At 43.1% G+C, this 20,594-nt stretch overlaps 1 protein-coding gene across 3 annotated transcripts in view; it reads left to right on the top strand.

The window, feature by feature from the left end:
• Nucleotides 1–20,594, top strand: part of KMT2A (lysine methyltransferase 2A) — a 49,383-nt gene that overhangs the window by 21,975 nt on the left and 6,814 nt on the right. The window contains exons 9-31 of one of the 3 annotated variants that reach the window (XM_069787851.1): nucleotides 92–220; nucleotides 1,081–1,194; nucleotides 2,397–2,543; nucleotides 2,823–2,915; nucleotides 3,713–3,833; nucleotides 4,640–4,753; nucleotides 5,099–5,283; nucleotides 5,854–6,027; nucleotides 6,845–6,955; nucleotides 7,204–7,277; nucleotides 7,810–8,003; nucleotides 8,396–8,502; nucleotides 8,647–8,784; nucleotides 10,022–10,180; nucleotides 10,466–10,583; nucleotides 10,668–10,746; nucleotides 10,993–11,153; nucleotides 11,943–12,128; nucleotides 12,763–17,074; nucleotides 18,437–18,517; nucleotides 19,047–19,111; nucleotides 19,489–19,659; nucleotides 20,305–20,379. In XM_069787851.1, coding sequence (XP_069643952.1) covers nucleotides 92–220; nucleotides 1,081–1,194; nucleotides 2,397–2,543; nucleotides 2,823–2,915; nucleotides 3,713–3,833; nucleotides 4,640–4,753; nucleotides 5,099–5,283; nucleotides 5,854–6,027; nucleotides 6,845–6,955; nucleotides 7,204–7,277; nucleotides 7,810–8,003; nucleotides 8,396–8,502; nucleotides 8,647–8,784; nucleotides 10,022–10,180; nucleotides 10,466–10,583; nucleotides 10,668–10,746; nucleotides 10,993–11,153; nucleotides 11,943–12,128; nucleotides 12,763–17,074; nucleotides 18,437–18,517; nucleotides 19,047–19,111; nucleotides 19,489–19,659; nucleotides 20,305–20,379 — 7,108 coding nt within the window. Of the gene's footprint in view, nucleotides 1–91; nucleotides 221–1,080; nucleotides 1,195–2,396; nucleotides 2,544–2,819; nucleotides 2,916–3,712; nucleotides 3,834–4,639; nucleotides 4,754–5,098; nucleotides 5,284–5,853; nucleotides 6,028–6,844; nucleotides 6,956–7,203; nucleotides 7,278–7,809; nucleotides 8,004–8,395; nucleotides 8,503–8,646; nucleotides 8,785–10,021; nucleotides 10,181–10,465; nucleotides 10,584–10,667; nucleotides 10,747–10,992; nucleotides 11,154–11,942; nucleotides 12,129–12,762; nucleotides 17,075–18,436; nucleotides 18,518–19,046; nucleotides 19,112–19,488; nucleotides 19,660–20,304; nucleotides 20,380–20,594 lie in introns of all 3 variants that reach the window. The other 2 variants (XM_069787852.1, XM_069787850.1) reach the window with 2 other exon arrangements.

Raw genomic sequence — 20,594 nt, 5'->3', positions numbered from 1 at the left:
GTCTGTGAATTATCTACAGCATTTAATATAATTACTGGTTAAGTTTTAACGTTTGGGGTTGGGATTAATGCAGGCTCCTTTACTTGACTAGGAAAAGCCCCCTCCTATAAGCAAGCCAGAAAGCAGCACGCTGAATTTGCTCAGCACTCTGACTAACGGAAGCAGTTCCAAGCAAAAGCCACCTACAGATGGAGTCCACAGAATCCGAGTGGATTTCAAGGTAGAGGACAAAATGTTTTAAGTATTTGAATGTTACCTGGCTCTAAACACTGGAACTAGAGTCCCTCAAGAGTGCTGGCAGTGACTTCTAAGTTTGTGTGTCTGGTACCATTCAGAGAGAACTGCAAATAGGAGCCTTCATGACAAGTCACTCGGTTGATTTTTAGAAGCTTGTTATGCCTTTTTTGTCTTATAATTAGAGTACTGGATGAAGAGACACTTAAAGCTTTAAAACCTTAACTGTCAATGTGTGAGGATGAGCAAGAATTTGAGGTTTATGAAGAATTATTCCATTAAGATGGAACTATAAAACCTTACCACAACTTGAGCCAACAAGATTTGGGGAAAATGTTAGTAACTTGTAATTCACAACATTTGGGGTATATCTGGGGTTTTAAAGTGATAAATCATGTACTTTTTTGAACAACAGTGTTGAAATAATAAAAGATAATATTTTCCTAATAATTTTTCAGTCCATCTATAAGTGTTGATACTGGAGATTATAGTGAGATCTCATAAGTGTTTTATACAAATATGGAGCTTTAATAAAGTATAATTCTTCTGAAATTTCACTTTTAGTAATAATTGTGCAATCGTGAAAAACTTTGTCTGGTTCCTTAGGCTTGCTTTCCGTAGAAGGAAGGCTAGTGTATTATTGAGCTCTCTTGGCAAGAACAGCGCTGAGATGTGACTATTCCAATATACACTATAAAGTAGACCAAGATAGAAGTTGAAATGATTACAGTTTGAGACCACTTAATCACAGGCACAGAGTGTATAAAGCAGCAATCAATGTGAGCACTTTATACTGATGTTGTGTTGCCTTATTCTGCATGGTGATGTATCCTTTTGTACTTTCAGGAGGACTGTGAAGTGGAGAATGTTTGGGAGATGGGTGGGTTAGGCATCGTCACCTCGGTACCTATTACTCCCAGGGTGGTCTGTTTTCTCTGTGCCAGCAGTGGACATGTGGAGGTAAAGCATTGTGTTCTGCTGTTGATGACTTAGTTACAGCACCATGTTGTTACAAAAATAAATAAATAAAAATAAAAAATATCGTGACCTTAATCCAGAAGAAACTAAAATAACACCTGTAAATCTGTCCTTGCTAAACTTGGTCCCAAGATACTAAACTGCAAGGTATTTAAAATCGGTTTGGAAACTTCTGCGGTGCTTACTTTGGAGGTGAACTGTATTAGGCGTAAAGAATAGCATATCTGAGAGCACCCATGTCTCCTCTTAATTTGGAATCCTACATCCGATGTAAAGCAGGGGCTTTGCTTTCTTTTAACTTGAAATAAAAAAGACTGCCTGATAATGTTAAAGGGCGTTAGGCAGCGTTGACTTTCCCAGGTATGTCTGTATCTGCTGAGAGCTGCAAACCATTACTGAAACGTGACTGGAGAGATTCTGGTGCTGCATAAAGAGCTGGATTAAGATGTGTTTAATGCGTTTCCAGGTATAGATAGGTGCCTTCTCAACATCTTCAGACCAGCTGTCCTGGGAAGGTGATGCTAGCGCTCTAGAAAAGTCTTGGTTACAATGAGTGAACAATACTTGGGGAAAGGGGGGGTTGTTAAGTTCTGTATGTGGACATCAGTGCACTTGAAGGACCATGAAGGTCCAGTGGGGCATGGAGCCATCCCCTTCTCAGTCAGGTTGCTCAAGGGGACAAACAGTTCAAATGTCCCCTGTGAGCCTGTGGTGTTTGTGCCCTGAGGATGGTTCTTTTTCTAGTATGGCCAGCCTTGTAGGGGATACGTAGAAATTAGAAGAGCTTTCACATGGGTCACCTAAGCTGAACGGGGGGAGAGATCTGTCTCTGTGCTCTGCATGTCCCTTCCTTTTGCACTGAGTGTTTCTTCTGGTGCGGTTGGCTTGTGTTACAGCGAGGGAGGGAGAGCCTGAAGAACCCTATAGGCCTTTGCCAGTACTCAGAACACTTAAGTAGCAGGTACCAGACTCCCCTTTGCTGCTAGATGCCTAGTCTGGGTGGACGAGCATGTGTTTGGGTTGTCTGAAGTACGCACACAGTTTCCCTCCTAAAATATGCCAGTAGAAGTCCTTGTTCTGTCAGTTGTAAAGCAGAATTCGAAGTAGTTCGGAGCGCGAGGGGGCTTGTTTGGGACTTCAGAGCAGCTTCTGACTTGCTAAAACCTCCCTCTCCCCCCTTGCAGTTTGTGTATTGTCAGGTCTGTTGTGAGCCTTTCCACAAGTTCTGCTTAGAGGAGAGCGAGCGGCCCCTGGAGGACCAGCTGGAAAACTGGTGCTGCCGTCGCTGCAAGTTCTGCCACGTGTGTGGGAGACAGCACCAGGCCACCAAGGTACCCCCAAACCGCCCGGCAGGCACTCCCCTGCGCTGGTCCCAGAGCTTCTCTTGCTCAGAGCTCAGCTAGTGAGCATGTACCGGGAAGCGCGGAAGTGCAGGGTCTCTGCGTGAGCGCCACTGTGCGCTGGGGAGAATGCTTCTCGAGTCGCTTCATTCCATTCTTCTTCCTGTTGCCCCAAATGGGGGATCCAACATAAAACAAAAATATCCAGGACTTTGCATCCCTTCAAAGGGTCTCTGTTCCAATGCTTTTTTCCTCTTATTCTTGTAGCAGTTGCTGGAGTGTAACAAGTGCCGAAACAGCTATCACCCTGAGTGCCTGGGCCCAAACTACCCAACAAAACCCACCAAGAAAAAGAAAGTTTGGGTGAGGGATTTTGATTTCTTTTTTTGGGTAATTTGCTTGTTGACCGATCGTAACGCCACAGGCCAGAGCTCTGCAGATTGCTTGCTCTGATGCAATCGTTTAGCCTTTTAACGCAGGGTGCCTATTGCATTGGAAGGTACATTTGGAAATAGATAATGAGGTGGGTTGTTGATAAGGCTCTGAACAAGCAGGATTTTTAAAGGGATTACAGCTTTTTTAGTTGTCTTAATTCTTCTGATTATAGTCCCAGAACACAGAAGCAGCTCTTTAGAATGGAAGCATTTACTTTGTTAACAAACTTACCAGTTGATACTGGTATTGAGAGACAGTTTGGATTAATGCGCTATTTTGTGTCTTTCAAGTTTTTGTTCTAAACAAATGTGAAAGCTTTGCCTACAGTGTATTTGTTACTAACAGTTTTTAAGTGTGTTCTACTACGATATCCTCAGAGTTGGAAAACTGTTAAAATAAGACTTCATATTTTAGGTCAGAAGAAATGCCACAACTATGTATGCTGTTGTTTTATGTGAAGGGAAAGGTGATAGTTTCTACAGTGCAAATATGAAGGACTGAATAACTATGCTGTGATTTATTTTCATTTTTTTCTTATTGCATCATCAGCATCCTACCGTGAAGGGAGTGAAAGTTGTGGTATTTTAGTGAAAGTTCTGATATTTGAAACTCCTTATTCTGACTCATTAAATAATAAACACTATGAAATGTGTTGTTAGGACTGAAGAACAGAAACTACTGGATATAAAAGCAAGTAACTCTTGCCAAACATGTTCCTTTTCCAGATATGTACCAAATGTGTTCGCTGCAAGAGCTGTGGATCGACAACACCAGGCAAAGGGTGGGATGCGCAATGGTCTCATGACTTCTCACTGTGTCATGATTGTGCCAAACTCTTTGCTAAAGGTACTTAAAGTTGTGATTCTTTACAGCAGGAGCCTCTTCAGATGTTCAGTTTTGCATCAGGCAGTGTCAGTGTAGAGCAAACAGAGGGCCTGCAGGGCAGGTGAGCTTGTCATGGTACAGACAGGAGTGAAAGCTGGTGTTAGGGTCAAGCATGAAAGCACATGTAATACCTTTCTGTAGGAAAGCCAGGCTCTTAAATTTTACAGTGGCTAACAAAAGTCACGACTGGGGTATTGTCAGAGTTTGAGGCTTCCAGAATTTAAACACTACACCACATAAAGCGATTGTTACACACCTGTTGGCCTGGGGTTTCAAGTAGCAGTTGAGAAAAAGACATTTTAAAGGACTCCTGACTTAAAAGCAACAAGGTCCCTATTGTCAAGTGGTTGTTCCTTCTTGTGATAGTTACTGTATGTGACACCTTTGAATCTAGGAGTGGCACTCTGGGGAAAAATCTCAGTATAGAAAGTCTTGACTATTCCACCTAGTTTCTTGTCTGTATGTCATCTTTGTCCTTTTGTTTTACTCTGTAAAGCTAATTGCATATAGTATTTTGTTAGCCTCACTACCCCCCAAAAAATGGGTACCCAGTAATGAAATTCTGGAGTAGTCAGTGGTCTTCCAAGCAGGTTATTTTTGTGGCTGTTGTTTGCAGTGTTGTAAAAGTTAGATGTAACTGTATTGGCAGCTTATTGGTGGGGTTTTTCAGAGAGCTGCTTCCTTAGCGCACTAGTAGGTAACCACCTAGCCTTTGACGTCTCTGTGTGGAAGCTGAACTTCTGATAAAAATCACATCTTGTTTGCAGGGAATTTTTGCCCTCTCTGTGACAAATGCTACGATGATGACGACTATGAGAGCAAGATGATGCAGTGTGGGAAATGCGACCGCTGGGTCCACTCCAAATGTGAAAACCTTTCTGGTAAGGCAAATCCTTGTCTCCTCAGTACTTAACGTGGGGCAGTGAGTAGACCAAAGCAATCCAGTTCTGGAACTTGCTACCATGTTAACGTTAACACCCTCACCTGTTGTGACCAACCTGAAAAATACCTATAGAGTGGCTACAGGTAAACCAGTATTAATGTCAGTGACATCCTGAAAGTGCAGGGCTTGCCTCAATTGCAGTATCACTCAGTTAGTAGCACAAGATGCTTTTGTTATGTGAAAAGTGTTTCCGTTAGACAGTAAGTGCAGAGTAGGTGTTTTTCCCTATGTTCATCCTTCAGTAAAGCAGTTCAGACTGTTACTTTATTTTTTTTGTCTCCAGATGAAATGTATGAGATACTCTCTAACTTGCCTGAGAGCGTAGCATACACCTGCATTAACTGTACAGAGCAGCATCCTGCAGAGTGGCGCCTGGCACTGGAAAAGGAGCTGCAGGTTTCCTTAAAGCAGGTTTTAACAGCCCTGTTGAATTCTAGAACTACTAGCCACTTGCTGCGGTATCGACAGGTAAGCTGGAGCCTTGCATCCTATTAATATATGCTGGCCTGAAGTGTTGCCTGGCATTCAGTTGAATTCTGGTGTTGCTATGCATTCTACTGCAAAAATGTCTTTATCGTACTTAGAGCAATATGTACTGTGATTTTTGTTTTCTTTCTTTTGTTCTTTCCTACGGAAACAAAGAAGTGGGTATTTATGATATGACTTGTGAAGCTAAAGAAAAAAATAGGGTAACGTTCTTTAAGGAGTGGGAGGATTTATCTCTGTGATGGTGAAGGTGCTTTTTTGACAGAAGAACAGGATCTTAGTCTTGAAATATATATTCAGAAATGAGACTTCTGAAAAATGAGTTTGATCCTTATAGGTGATCACTCTGCTCTGCTGTGTGCCTTACAAGTCAGCAGCAGAAAGCTGGTTAAGAGCTTTTAATTTTTGTCCCTACGTTTTGGACAGGAATTCAGAACTTGAGTCTCCTTTCATGTTAGCAAGAATCTCTGGGCTGATAAATGTGCGTGGGAGTGTCATGAGTAGCAGCCACACTTCAATAGCCAATGTCACTCTGGTTGCTGATGTTAACAGGCAGCAAAACCACCTGATTTAAATCCTGAGACAGAAGAGAGTATCCCATCCAGAAGCTCTCCTGAAGGTCCTGATCCACCTGTCCTAACAGAAGTCAGTAAGCAGGAGGAGCAGCAACCTCTGGATCTGGAAGGAGTGAAAAGAAAAATGGATCAAGGAGGTTACACTTCAGTGGTATGTCAAAGTTTTAGTGTTCTGCTCTAATAATAGATCCTATGAATGGCTTATGACCCGTGGTGTTTATAAGTGAGTGTGCTTAAGCCTTTTCTTTATGAACAAGGAAACAGGTTAACGTTCTCCTAAAAATAATTCTGGCGAGCGCTCATGTTAATGTTGGCTCAAAGACATGTAATTTACACTGTTGTATGGCACTCTCCAACCAGCAGAGACACTTGGTTAAACCCCTTTTGCTCTTAGTCAGATGTTTATGTTGATGGAAACAGGATAGGTCATCCTTCACATGCAAATTCTAACTGAAGGCCTAGCCAGATGACACTGATGGTAGTCAGTTATCTGGAAACTAATAATTCACATGTGGAGGGATGATGTCTTTAGGGGTCATTTACACAAAATGCAAATGCTGACCAAGTCGGTTTTCTTTGTAAGGAGAAGCCTTTTCCTCTTTTTTCCCTATGGAGCCTGTAATCTTGAGGAAGACTGTATATTGCAAAGTGCTAGGCAAACGTGCTGTTGCCAGAGTTTGGCCAAATCCTTGTGAGGTAGCTAGCTTAGCCAGTTTAAAATCAGTTGGCAGTCAACTCCTGGTAGAAGGAAGAAGTGAACAGTTATGGGCCAGTTCTACCAGCCAGTTTGCAAATGCAGAGGGCTGCTTGTTTCTTTACAGCCAAGTTATTTTTCTGCTTTTAAGTCAATGCTCTGGTTCAGTCTTCTAGTCATCTGCATGCTCATTTGATGCCTTAAAAAATTAGTGGATGGTGTAGCTGTACAAGAGACAATCCTGTTAATGTGAAATTTTGTGACTTTCTTGTAGTTGGATTTTAGCGATGATATTGTGAAGATAATTCAAGCAGCCATTAATTCTGATGGAGGGCAGCCGGAAGTTAAGAAAGCCAATAGCATGGTCAAGTCCTTCTTTATTCGGGTGAGCTGGACTACAGTTATTTTGAAATCTGCTTGGTATCATACCACTGCTTGTTGCTGTTGGAATCCAAAGGGTCCGTCACGCTTACCATTGCTTGGGTATTTCCAGGAATAAAGTAATGCATTGTCAGAGTTGTTGATGTTAATGAAATCTTACTAGTTGTGTGTTTACAATAGATCTTGGCTGAATGTCTTTGAATTTTTGGGTATGTTGTATAACATTTCTAATGGAGTGTTGTTTTCCTTCAGCAAATGGAGCGTGTTTTTCCATGGTTTAGTGTAAAAAAGTCCAGATTTTGGGAGCCAAATAAAGTAACAAGCAAGTAAGTAATTGTTCTGTGTCCGACTGCGACACCCTGTGGTTTGCCAGCTGTCCAAGCAAAAAGTATGAAGAGAGCATGTTTGTGGGGTTGGGTTTTCTGTTTTTCTTTTTTCTTTTCTCTCTCTGTTTTTTTTTGTTTGTTTTGGTTTGTTTTGTTTTTAGAAGTTAAACAGTAATCCCACTCCCAGGTTTTGTACACACTTCCTTGTTCTAAAGCAGAGTAACCAACAACATTATTTAGAACTAGGTATATTGTGTGTTGGTTTGTCAGTCCTGTCCTTCCTTCCCCCTCCTCTTCCTCACCCCCATTTGGTGTGGCCCTCCTGTATCTGTCACCCTCAAAAGAAACAGACAGCCACGTCACAAACCTTGCAATCTAAGTGACCGATCATAGCCTTTGTTGAGAGCATGTGTGGACTGTAAGTAATTAAATGAGTTGTTACTGTATGTTGAATGTCCGTAGCGCTGGTAGACAGGGCAGAAGGTCCTCTGGTGCAGTCAGGTCTCACAGCTGACTTCTTGTTGCATTTCAGCAGTGGTATGTTGCCGAATGCAGTGCTGCCCCCTTCGCTTGACCATAATTATGCTCAGTGGCAGGAGCGTGAAGAGAACAACCGCACTGAACAACCCCCTCTGATGAAGAAAATCATTCCAGCTCCAAAACCCAAAGGGCCTGGAGAGCCAGATTCACCAACTCCTCTACATCCTCCTACACCACCTATCTCTAGTAAGAAAACAGATTGCAGCACTATTGGTCCCAAACCCAGAGTGCTCCATTCCAAACCTCCTAGTAATAAGGAGAGGGTGGTATTGGTTCTGTATGCGACTGAAGAATTTTGGAGACCTCTGTGACCTGAAATCGTTTGGAAGCTGTAACATATGAGATGTTTCTGAGCTGAGCCTGGGCCCAGAAATACATTTGCACCTACCTCTTTTCCCCCAGAACAAGGGCTGCGTAGAGGCTGATGTGTGCTTTTCCTTGCTTTACAAGCTGGCTATGGAAAACACTAGGCTGCTGTTCGGCTTCTCTACCCTGTTCACTTACTGACAGTCTTTCCAGATGAATTTTTGCCTCCTTGACTTTCAAGAATAAAGTGTGTTCTCTCTTTTAACTATAAGGCTCTGACAGAAGCAGAGAGGATAGTCCTGAACTTAACCCACCTCCGGATGTAGAAGACAACAGGCAGTGCGCATTGTGCCTGAAATACGGTGATGACAGCGCTAATGTGAGTGTCTGGCACGTGCCCATTTTGATAGGAGCTGATTTAAGCAGTACTGTAGACTCAGTACTATGGATAGGCTGGATGCTTTTTGTGCATTGCTGTGTCTCGTATAACATTTGAAAAAGAATGTTTCCTTCTGTTCTTTAGGATGCTGGACGTCTTCTCTATATTGGCCAAAACGAATGGACACATGTGAACTGTGCTTTATGGTCAGCAGAAGTATTTGAAGATGATGATGGTTCTCTGAAAAACGTGCACATGGCTGTGATCAGGGGAAAGCAGCTGGTGGGTATAAGTAAAGAATACTTTGTTAAACTTCACACTGATTTACACAGAGCCAAGGCAGGAACCCAGCTAAAAGATTCCTTGTGTGTGTTTTTTCTGCTCTGTCCCCTCCGTGCAATTTTTTTTTTTTTTGACACTATATATGATAGAACTGACTGAAGATACTTGAAAATCTATTTTATCCTTGCTCAGTTGAGAAATATTGTGGCAACAAAAAGGAGCTTGTAACGGGAGAATTGGAGTCGTGTTTTTCTCAGAAGGTCTTCAGTTGCTAGTGCTATACCTTACGCAGTTGATGCCATATCTGTAGTCACAACCTGTTTTTAAAAATAATGTGGAATATCTAAAGCATGGCCAAATACTGTGTTAAAGCCCAACACTTATCTCTTTAGTACAAGGACTTGCCAGATCTTCTGTTGCAGTCTGAAGTCATGACAGCAGAGGTACTCAAAGGAGAGAGAGCAAGTTTGTACCTGGTATTTTGACCTAGGTTAAATTTTATGTATGTATAAAATAAAAATGGAAAGCAAGTATTGTCCATTTCGAGGTGTTGATCGAGGAGGATTTTCATGTTTGAGTATAGATGAAGGACCTTGACATCTAGCTTGTATGTAGCTACTCTGTTAAATACTGCAAAAAGATGATGGTGGTGTCTTTTTTCTGAACTCCCAAGCAGTCTTAGAAAACAAAATAATCTTCCTATTGTGAGTTGGTTGTTGCTTACTTTCCAGAAGAATGAAATGAGACTGGAAGCATGACTAGAAATTAGTTTGTCCAAGTTTTGTTTTAATATTGCATCATGTCATCCTAAATACTTACTAAAACAGCATAAGCAGTGGAATGGGACTGCTCTTAGCCAGTAGTAAGCTGCCCACGTGGGGAATACTCTGTGCAGGAGAAATAGTGACATATTAATTGGTGAAGCTTGCAAATATGACACTTGGATATGGAGTACAAGCAAGAAAGTCTGAGGCCTGGAGGAACCAACTGCAAATGCAGTTGTTGTTGTGTGTGAGGGATCCTTCTTCATCTCACTTCCTCCTCCATGTCTCACTTGTGCACGTGAGTCACGGTAGTGAAATGTTACAGCAATGAAGTGGGAGGTCAGGCGTTACTCTAAACTCTGCCTGTGCTGAAAAAAAACAACTGACAACAGTAATGGTAGCCCAGTTTTAGAAGGGATTAATTTTTAACTTTTTTTTGTTTTTTGTTTTTTTGGTTTTTTTTGGTTTTGTAGAGATGTGAGTTCTGCCAGAAGTCGGGCGCCACAGTAGGCTGCTGCCTCACTTCCTGTACAAGTAACTATCATTTTATGTGCTCGCGAGCCAAGAACTGTGTCTTTCTGGACGATAAGAAAGTTTACTGCCAGAGGCATCGTGACTTGATCAAAGGAGAGGTGAGACTCTTCTTTTGCACCCTGCCTTGTCTGAAGGTGGGGTTAGCCTGCAACTATGAGCACTTTTTAGAAATTAAGGTTGAACGTGTTCCTTGCTAGCAAGGGCTGGACCGCAGTGCTGTTAAAAAGAAGTCAGTGATACAACTGGCATGGGCAAGTTTGGCAAGTGGTACCATGTGGCAGTTCGAAAACCAAAAGACCAAGTGAGGATTGAGTTAGACTGCGTAGCGCACACATGGTGATTCCTTTAAAATTAATGAGTAGTTTTGTGGATTCTTGTTCCAGGTGGTTCCCGAGAATGGGTTTGAAGTTCTTAGGAGAGTTTTTGTGGACTTTGAAGGGATCAGTCTGAGAAGAAAATTTCTTAGTGGCTTGGAACCAGAGAATATCCACATGATGATTGGTAAGATCTAGTCTCTGGACACTTGATGCACCTTTCGTGCTGGAATCTGGTTCACAGAACTGTTCTGTTCCACTTTCTGCTCAGGTTCAATGACGATAGACTGTTTAGGAATTCTGAATGACCTCTCAGACTGTGAAGATAAGTTGTTTCCCATTGGCTATCAGTGAGTATAAGCTGTTTCATGATTAGATGTCTTTTAGTGTATTAGATGCCAAACCAGCGCTGAAGTCAAAAATGGCTGTAGCTTTTATGCACTGTTCAGGAGTCTTGTGATTAAGCTAGGTGTGCAGCATGTTGTGCCAGGAAGCCTTTGTCCCCTGCAATTTTGAGAAACTGAAAATCTAAAATAGGAATGCTGAGGTTTACTTGACTGTTGAGTAAATTGTTTTATGTTTGAATTATCTTCCAGGTGTTCCAGGGTGTACTGGAGCACAACAGATGCCAGGAAGCGCTGTGTGTATACCTGCAAGATTATGGAGTGCCGACCTCCAGTCGTAGAACCTGACATCAACAGCACTGTAGAGCATGATGATAACAGAACAATTGCCCATAGCCCAGTTCCCCTTACAGGTAATCTTTTAAGGACTTTTAAAAAGTATATTCTCTACATGTTTTTGCTGTAGTGTATCCTTCCCAGAAAGCCAGGTAGTGGCTAGGACCTGTGTCTCTTCAATGGATTTGGACTAGAACCCACGTCAGGCTTCCAAATTATGTTACAGTGTCTTAAGACTTTAAAAAAAAAAAAAAAAAAAAAAAAAAAAAGAGCTAAGCTCCTGAGAGTACTGGTAACTTTGAAAACTTGAGGCAAAGGAAAACTACTGTAGTAATGCTTTCTAGTCTACAGATCTGAGATTTTTCTAGTGACCTAAAACTTCAAATTGTAATTCAAATGTCAGTGTCAGTCTGTAATATGGGGGTTGTTAAACACCATGTTGAATAGTAGTACTACGCTGCTTCTGGTTTTCCAGATTGCTTTCTCTGGATCCATAGTTGAGTTAAAAAAAAAATTTTTAAAATCTCAACCCTATCCTTTTCAGTTCCCAGAAGGTGAGGCTGTGGAATATTTTTAAAACGTTTACAATAGTTTTCATTGTAAACATAGAATCTTAAACTTTATTAAAATGTAATGGAATTTCATGTGTAAGCTGAGAGTTACTGTATTGCTGCAAGTATTTTAAATGTTCTTAGGGGAAGAAAACAGACATTATCTGATGGCAAGGAAGCAGTAATCTTTGTGTTTATTTAACAAATACCCTGATTCTCCAAGTGAAACCTGATAGTAATATATGCCCTATCAGATCATCAATTTTAGAATCCAGTGATGGCTTACACTGTTGTTTCTCTTCTATACACCAACAGAAACTCTACCTAAAGACAGCCGAAACACACCTGAAATTGTAAACCCACCATCACCGGATCGTCCCTTGCATTCTCAGACCTCTAGTTCCTGTTACTATCCAGTGGTCTCAAAGGGTCCCAGGATCAGGACGCCAAGTTACCCATCCACCCAGAGGTCTCCCGGCTCTAGGCCGTTACCCTCTGCAGGTATTGCCAAGTGCTGCTGACTTCGATTTTTGGGTTTTGGGGAGGGTTTTTTTGTTTGTTTTTGAAATATTTTTTGTTTGGTTTGTGTCTTTTTTGGCTTTGTTCAGAATGTGGTGTTTAGTTTTCTGTTTCTAGGGAAAATAGTGAAATGGCAATAGGTTTGAGGGGAGGAAAGTTCTGAAAATACACGGTAGAGATGGCCTGTCACAAACTGCTGGACTGAAACAAAAATTCCCCTAGGATGAAGAAAGCAGTGTTTGAGCAATATTAGAGCAGTAATACAGAAGAGCTGTAGTGTAAGTTAGTGACTTTATCACCTCAGTCAGTATTTTTCCAGAGAGAATCGGAAATCTGGTATTGTGATTCAGCTACTATTTCTGTATGAATGAGTCACGTTTTGTTTCAAACTGATGTTGAAAATTCACATCTAAAGTTGAGATACAGAACCCTGAGATACTGATTGACGGTATCAGATTTTCAATACCTATCTCAAGTATCATCATGATGTTAATGCTACTTGGCTGAAAGGTTTTGCTGGTTTTTAATTTCTTGTGTTTTTTATGAAGGAATTGTGTATGCATTGATTGTGAAGGTTTCAGATCACTTGACAGTTTTTCTTGCCTTATTTTCTCAGGAAGTCCTACCCCAGTGACCCATGAAATAGTGACAGTAGGAGATCCTTTGCTATCCTCTGGACTTAAGAGCATTGGTTCTAGGAGACATAGCACCTCCTCTTTGTCACAGCAGCAATCAAAACTCCGGATGACTTCCCCTACGCGAGGTGGGAACACTTACTCCAGGCACAGTGTATCTTCAGTTTCCAGCATGGGGTCGTCTTCAGAACATGAACTGAGCATCAAAAGTACTGACCGCTTTGTGGGATCCGTGAATGCAGGTGCTCCAAGTGCTCCTGTTCAAAGTTGCTCTACTGGTTCAGGCTCCCAGAAAACAGCAGCTACAAGTGGAAGTAAAATTTACCAGCTGGATGCATCTCAGTCTACAGAAGGAAAACACTCTAGCAGTTCAGATTTGATAGCCAAAGGTGCGCCTTCTAAGGGAGAGAAGATGAAAATGCCAACCTCAAAGGACCCAGATCATTCAGCTCATAGTTTTGCTTCTGGAGGAAACTCCAAAATGTCCGCTCAACCAACCAGTTCATCAGGTGCAGAAATGAATGTTAAAATAGGAACCTTTCAAGAATGTTCAGGATCATTTTCTTCCAAAGAAGCAATACCCTTTCCACCTTTGCATCAGAGGGGCCCAAGAAAAGACAGAGATCAGCACATGGAACCTGTACAGCCAGAGAAAACGACGGTGGTTGATGAGATGGATGCGAAAACCTTGAAGTCTGCTGGAGTAAACAGCAGATCTCCTGCAGCAAGTGAGCAGGTAGTTTCTGCCCCTAGAGACAGGCGTCAGAAGGGGAAAAAGTTAATGAAAGATAGTTTTAAAGAGAAGCATTCCCTGAAATCTCTTACAGATTCAAGTCAAGCAGTAGGCAGTGATGAGGGAAACCTGAAACCAGAATTTGGTAATCAGGGTTTGGCAACTGAGCAAATTAGCCAGAGGTTATGTAATAATATTCCTGCTGAAAAAGCTGGAGAGAAGTCTCCACCTTCACAAGGGCCATCTAAAGGTTCTGCAGTGCAGATCGAAGTGGCCTCAAAGGAACCTCAGGCACCTAGAAAACGCACCGTTAAAGTCACCCTGACTCCTCTCAAGATGGAAAGCGAAAACCAGTCTAAAAATGCACAGCAGGAAAGTGATGCTGAACCTCAGTCTGCAGCGGCAGAACTGTCCACTTTAGCAGAGCCCTCCTCAACTTCAGAAAGCCCAGAAGATAACCCTGTAGTTCAGGGAAGTCCAAATGAAGCACCAGCACAGGAATCTCAGAACAATGCATATGAAAATTTGCCCGTGCAAGATAACAGCTTGATGCTCCAGGATGGAACTAAAGCTCAAGAGGAAGGCTCATACAAGCGGAGGTATCCACGGAGAAGTGCTCGGGCCAGATCCAATATGTTCTTTGGATTGACTCCTCTGTATGGCGTGAGGTCTTACGGAGAGGAAGACATTCCCTTCTACAGTAACTCAACTGGAAAGAAGCGAGGCAAGAGGTCTGCAGAAGGACAAGTGGATGGCGCGGATGACTTGAGCACATCAGATGAAGATGACTTATACTACTATAATTTCACTAGAACGGTGGTTTCCTCGAACACGGAGGAGAGGCTTGCATCCCATAACTTATTCAGGGAGGAGGAGCAGTGCGATCTCCCAAAAATCTCACAGCTAGACGGTGTGGATGATGGAACTGAAAGTGATACAAGTGTCACGGCAACAACAAGAAAAGTCAGTCAAGTAACTAAAAGGAGTGGTAAAGAAAACGGAACAGAGAACTTAAAGCTAGATAGAACTGAAGAAGCCGGAGAGAAAGTACAAGTCACCAAGAGCTCCACTGTCCACAAAACTGACCCAAAGATGGATAACTGCCATCCTGTGAGCAGGGTTAAAGCACAAGGTCAGGATTCGCTGGAAGCTCAGCTGAGCTCGTTGGAAACGAGCCGCAGGGCTCATGCAAGCACACCTTCTGACAAGAACTTACTGGACACTTTTAACACAGAACTTCTGAAATCCGACTCGGACAATAACAACAGCGATGACTGTGGGAACATCCTCCCTTCCGACATCATGGACTTTGTACTAAAGAACACACCATCTATGCAGGCACTGGGAGAAAGCCCGGAGTCCTCATCATCTGAACTTCTAACACTCGGAGAAGGTCTAGGTCTTGACAGCAACCGTGGCAAGGATATGGGTTTGTTTGAGGTGTTCTCCCAGCAGCTGCCAACAGCCGAGCCGGTGGATAGCAGTGTCTCTTCCTCCATATCAGCAGAGGAGCAGTTTGAATTGCCACTAGAGCTTCCTTCTGATCTCTCTGTTCTGACCACTCGCAGCCCTACGGTGCCCAGCCAAAATCACAACAGGCTCGCTGTCATCTCAGAGTCTTCGCTGTCCTCCTCGGGAGAGAGGTCGATGCTTGCCTTGCCTTCCACGGAGTCTGGGGAAAAGAGAGTGACGGTCACAGAAAAATCTGCCTCGGGGGAAGGTGACACGGCTCTCCTGAGTCCAGGAGTAGACCCAAGCCCCGAAGGACACATGACTCCTGATCACTTCATCCAGGGTCACATAGATGCCGAGCACATAGCCAGCCCACCCTGCGGCCCCGTCGAGCAAGGACACAGCAGCAACCAGGATTTAACGAGAAACAGCGGGACTCCAGGTATCCAGGTGCCGGTATCGCCCACCGTTCCTCTCCAGAGCCAGAAGTACGTGCCAAACTCCACGGACAGTCCTGGCCCCTCGCAGATCTCCAATGCTGCAGTGCAGACAACGCCACCCCACCTCAAACCAGCCGCAGAAAAACTTCTGGTAGTCAATCAAAACATGCAGCCACTGTACGTCCTCCAAACTCTTCCCAATGGTGTTACTCAAAAGATTCAGTTAACACCTTCTGTTAGTTCTGCACAGAGTGTGATGGAGACCAACGCTTCGGTGCTGGGGCCCATGGGGAGCGGGCTCACACTGACCACTGGATTAAACCCAAGCTTGCCCTCATCTCAGTCATTATTCCCTCCCACGAGCAAGGGGTTGCTGCCCATGTCCCATCACCAGCATATACATCCCTTCTCCACAGCCACTCAGACTGGCTTCCCACCAAACATCAGCAGTCCTTCGCCAGGTCTTCTGATCGGTGTGCAGCCACCCCCTGATCCTCAGCTCTTAGTGTCTGAAGCTAATCAGAGGACAGACCTTGGTACCACTGCTACTACACCAGCTGCTGCCCTGGGCAAGAAACGGCCCATATCTCGCCTGCAGTCACGGAAGAATAAGAAGCTGGCTCCCTCTGGAACCCCTTCTGCTATAGCTCCTCCTGATATGGTCTCTAACATGACCTTAATTAATTTTGCTCCTTCCCAAATTTCCAACCACCCGTTGGATTTGGGAACCATTGCAAATTCAACATCCCATAGAACCGTCCCCAATATTATCAAAAGGTCTAAGTCTGGGGTCATGTATTTTGAGCAAACATCTTTGCTCCCGCAAGGTGGGACCACTACTGCAGTTGGCACATCTCCCAGTGTCATCGGGCCAGATGCCAGTCACCTCCCAGCGGGGCCTGTATCAGGCCTAGCATCGAGTTCCTCGGTACTGAACGTCGTATCCATGCAGGCCACAGCAGCCCCTTCTACTGGTGGGTCGGTTCCTGGTCACGTTTTGGGACAAAGTTCGGTAACGTTAACTAGCCCTGGGTTATTAGGGGACCTTGGTTCGATAAGCAACCTCCTGATCAAAGCAAGTCAGCAAAGCCTTGGTCTTCAGGAGCAGCACATGACTTTACCGCCAAGTTCTGGGATGTTTTCACAACTGGGAGCGTCCCAAACTCCATCTACGGCAGCAATGACAGCTGCATCGAGCATATGTGTTCTGCCTTCAGCACAGACGATGGGCATGACAGCTGCTCCATCATCTACTGACCCAGAAGGCTCTTACCAGCTTCAGCATATGACACAACTCCTAGCCAGCAAAACCGGGGTTGCTTCCTCCCAGCTGGACCTTGGCACAGCTTCGGCAACAACGCAGTTGTCAAGCTTTCCGCAGCTGGTTGATGTTCCCAATAGTACCGGACTTGAACAAAACAAGGCTTCCTCATCGGTGATGCATGCTAGTTCAGCATCTCCTGGAGGCTCCCCGTCATCTGGTCAGCAGTCTGCAAGTAGCTCCGTGCTGGGTCCTACAAAAATGAAGCCAAAAATCAAACGCATTCAGCCATCATTAGACAAAGGGAATGGAAAGAAGCACAAAACTTCTCACGTGTGGACCAGTTCCTCTGAAGCACACATTCCCGACAGAGGGGCCATTGCTGTACCCCAGGTCTCGGCTACAGGGTAAGAGGAGTGTTTGGTTTTGCTCATCCCTGAGCTTTTGTAACACAATAAGAAAGAATCTCGCACTAGTTTCTACAATAAATTTTCCTTCTGAAAATTTCTAAGGTAAAAACCTCAGCTGCCAGTAGAAAGCAGGTATCTAAAGGAGTCGACAGAGCTTTTACCCCTGGAAAGGGGAGGATGAAAAACGTAAGGCTTTGAGGATCAGGGTTATGAGGACATTATTCATCATTGACAGCTCTGGCAAATTCAAGAGTGTTTTAGAGGTATCAGTAGAGAAAATGACACTCAAAAGGGTGATGGGTTCTATTCCTTTATGTTGTTAATGTGTGTAAGTGCTCTAGAAGTTTTAATTGTACTATCAGCAGTGTGCTAAGGCACCAAAATGACACAGTGTTACGGTGTTGCCTTGGTCATTCTGATTACAGAATTTAAACTGCATGCCTTTCTGTGAGCTTAGTGCCTCTCCAACGTGCGGTTTATTCTTCCTGCCCCTCTTCTCCTCCTCTTCAGTCCCTGCAGGCAGGAGGAACTGGGATAATCTTGCACTCTACTTTGTCAGGACAGCAGAGTATGAACTTGTCTCTCGCAGTAGAGGATTACTTTCCAGACCTTAAATTAAAATGACATTTGAATTGACTCTTTGAAATACGGATCTGTAGAGAGAATAAGAGCTGCTGGTCTGGGTCTGTGTTTTACATGCAGAACTAGACAGTTTTATCGATGTAGTCCATAGCCGTGTCTTAGTATGACAGTGCCAACAATTATGCATTTCACCAAAGAAGTTGCACCGCTGACTTTCAATCCTGGCTGCCTGAGAGAACTCTCCAAAATGACTGCTGGTACTAAAAGACAGTAACATCCAGCTTTTAGTAACTGAGAAATACTGCACATCACTTGTGTAATTACCTGATCATCTTAATGTCTTGTAATAAGTCTGATTCTTAAAACGTTAATCCAAAACTCTAGACAGCTTAATCTTTTAAAATAGTTTTTTCTGTGTTGCTGACACTTGCCAATTTGTTTTAGTTTGTAAAAGTTTTCTGTGTCTGTGTCCACCTTCCACCATGCATCTCTTGACTCCTGAGCTCCTTGCTTATGGTTGCTCAGGCGTGTTTCTCTTGCACCCGGATTCATTCTCCTCCTTCCTCTTGAAGTGCAAGTCTTGATTCTGATGTGATGCTGGAAGCGTGATCTGGTTCCTTGTATCTTAGGAGCAGTTGTTCCTACTTCTCTAGTTCTGCTGAACTGCTGAATTTGCTCGTGGCAGCTCCGAGTGGATCTCTTAGCACTTTCCAGTCACGTTTATGGCACATACAGCTTGGCAGGTATTCTGAATGTTCCTAAACCTTTCTGTTCCAGGAGTCCCGCTATGAAGGCAGATACACAGGATGCAGCAAGCGTAGATCAGCCATCACAGAAACAATGTGGCCAATCTTCAGGGTAAGCATTAAACACACCATTCCATCAGATTGTGCTTGCTTGAGCTTAAGGAAATTTATACAGAGAATGTGAGAAGTCTTACTTTGCTAGTTAAATATCTTGGGAGCTTTCAGTTTGGAATGGGCGGTCACATTTAGTTGCAATATAGAGCCTTTTTTTCAATTAAGTTGCATATAGCTCTGGGAAGCTTACTGCTGGCTGAGAAGACAGCTACTCATACAGTGCTGGCTGATCATATGTTAGCATACGCCTTATTACTGAGTAGGGCTAATACAAAGAAAAGTCACAGATTGTCTTAAATTAGGCTGCTACCCACAGACCAATAGATGCCTCAAAAACAAATGCTACTGAGTAGAATCTTTTTACTTGTTTGTTTCCAATTGAACTGATGTTAGAACATGCCATCTAGAAAAAGGTTCTTCTACCTCTGTCTAGTTCTCATAATTTGTAGGTGAGTGTTCAGGGCTGCTGAGGCAATTAGGTAGGTAGTTAAATATTTTTCTTCACGTTCACTTCCTTCCCTCCGAAGGCAAACGGCAGTCCTCCCAGAATCTCAATCAACACAAAACTCAACAGATGAGCAAGAAAATGCAGGTATGTCGCTTCTTCAAAAGCACCGAGTCTTGGGATTCTCCAGGACTGGGAAATTAGTACCTTGAAGTTTTGATTTTTGTGTGTCTCGTTCTCTCAAGAAAAATCTCAGAGCTAAGTCATGTTATTCTTGCTTTGAAGGGAGGAAAGGTTTGTTTGCTATTAATAGGCATTCGACAAATAGTTATGTCTCTATTTTTAGTCTGTGGAAATTCCAGCACTTGAGATTTCACACTCTTACTACAACACTGTCTAGATTTTTTTCTTGGACTGATTTACTGGTCAAAAAGCAAGTTAGTAATTTTCAGTTGTGGAACAACCAGTGGAAAAACACCATTCTGACCAATTTCCATCTTCATGCTGGCTTCTGTCGTTTCTAGGCTCAAAAGCGCTCGAAGAAGAAGAGAGCACTTTCAGCTCCCCACTTATGTTTTGGCTTCAGCAAGAACAAAAGAGGAAAGAGTGTCTTGGTGAGAAGAAACCAAAGAAAGGTTTGGTTTTTGAGATCTCTAGTGATGATGGTTTTCAGATCTGCGCAGAAAGCATTGAAGGTGAGAACTGTGTGTGGTTTTGGTTGTACTGGGTTTAGCTTTCCTTGCTAGAAGTAAAATTATGACTTCTGAGGATCTCTTACGTGCTTTTTTATAGATTTAAAAAATACCGAAAACCTATTTCTTGATTTATGACCCTGGAACAGTCCTAGTTCCTAGCAATGTCTGGATTGTATTGAAAAAGTTTGGTGTTGGGGTTTTTTTTATCATTGTCCCATTTAGGCTTATCAGTTGACCAGTGGAGTTGAACCATATTTTGTCAAGAAATAGTCAGTGTGGGTCAGTCAGGCAGTAGGGTATCTAGACTTTTCCTCCGGACCAGTTGCTGAAGACGCTTACTTCCCTTTATGCCAAAATTAATTTTGGAGAGGATGGAAGCAATGGGATCTGAGGATCTTAATTTATGGCCCATGAAAGGATGCAAACTTTGTATTCTGCAATTAGCTTATTTAAATACGATCATTTTGTTGGAAAACAGCATACTGCACACGTACATAGCAGTCTACCGATGGTATATTGTTTCACTGGAAACCTGATAAGAAGCGGCAAAATAAGAGGCATAGCAAGGCCCCTGTTTTGGCAATCCTCAGTCCCCAGCACTCGGATACTCCTTCACTATCTCGTCTTCTGTTTATGTGACTGCAGATGCGTGGAAGTCACTGACTGACAAAGTTCAAGAAGCTCGTTCTAATGCCCGCCTGAAACAGCTGTCTTTTGCAGGTAATATCCAGTGCCAAACTCATTTCTACTGTGCTTTTGAAGGTGTGAGAGCAAACAGATCTTCTTGTGAGCATCTTAGGGTTCAGAGTCTTAAGAGTTTTAGTTCAGCTCCTAACTGCTTTATGGAGGGTAATTTCTTCCCGATTAAATAATTGAAAACTCTTATGGGGAATGAACTAGCTAATGCAGTGCTCCTGTGAAAATTGCAGGCTAGC

Source organism: Haliaeetus albicilla, chromosome 7 (genome assembly GCF_947461875.1).
Source record: "Haliaeetus albicilla chromosome 7, bHalAlb1.1, whole genome shotgun sequence".
Taxonomy (NCBI): Eukaryota; Metazoa; Chordata; class Aves; order Accipitriformes; family Accipitridae; genus Haliaeetus; species Haliaeetus albicilla.
This window is presented reverse-complemented; position numbering and strand designations above follow the sequence as displayed.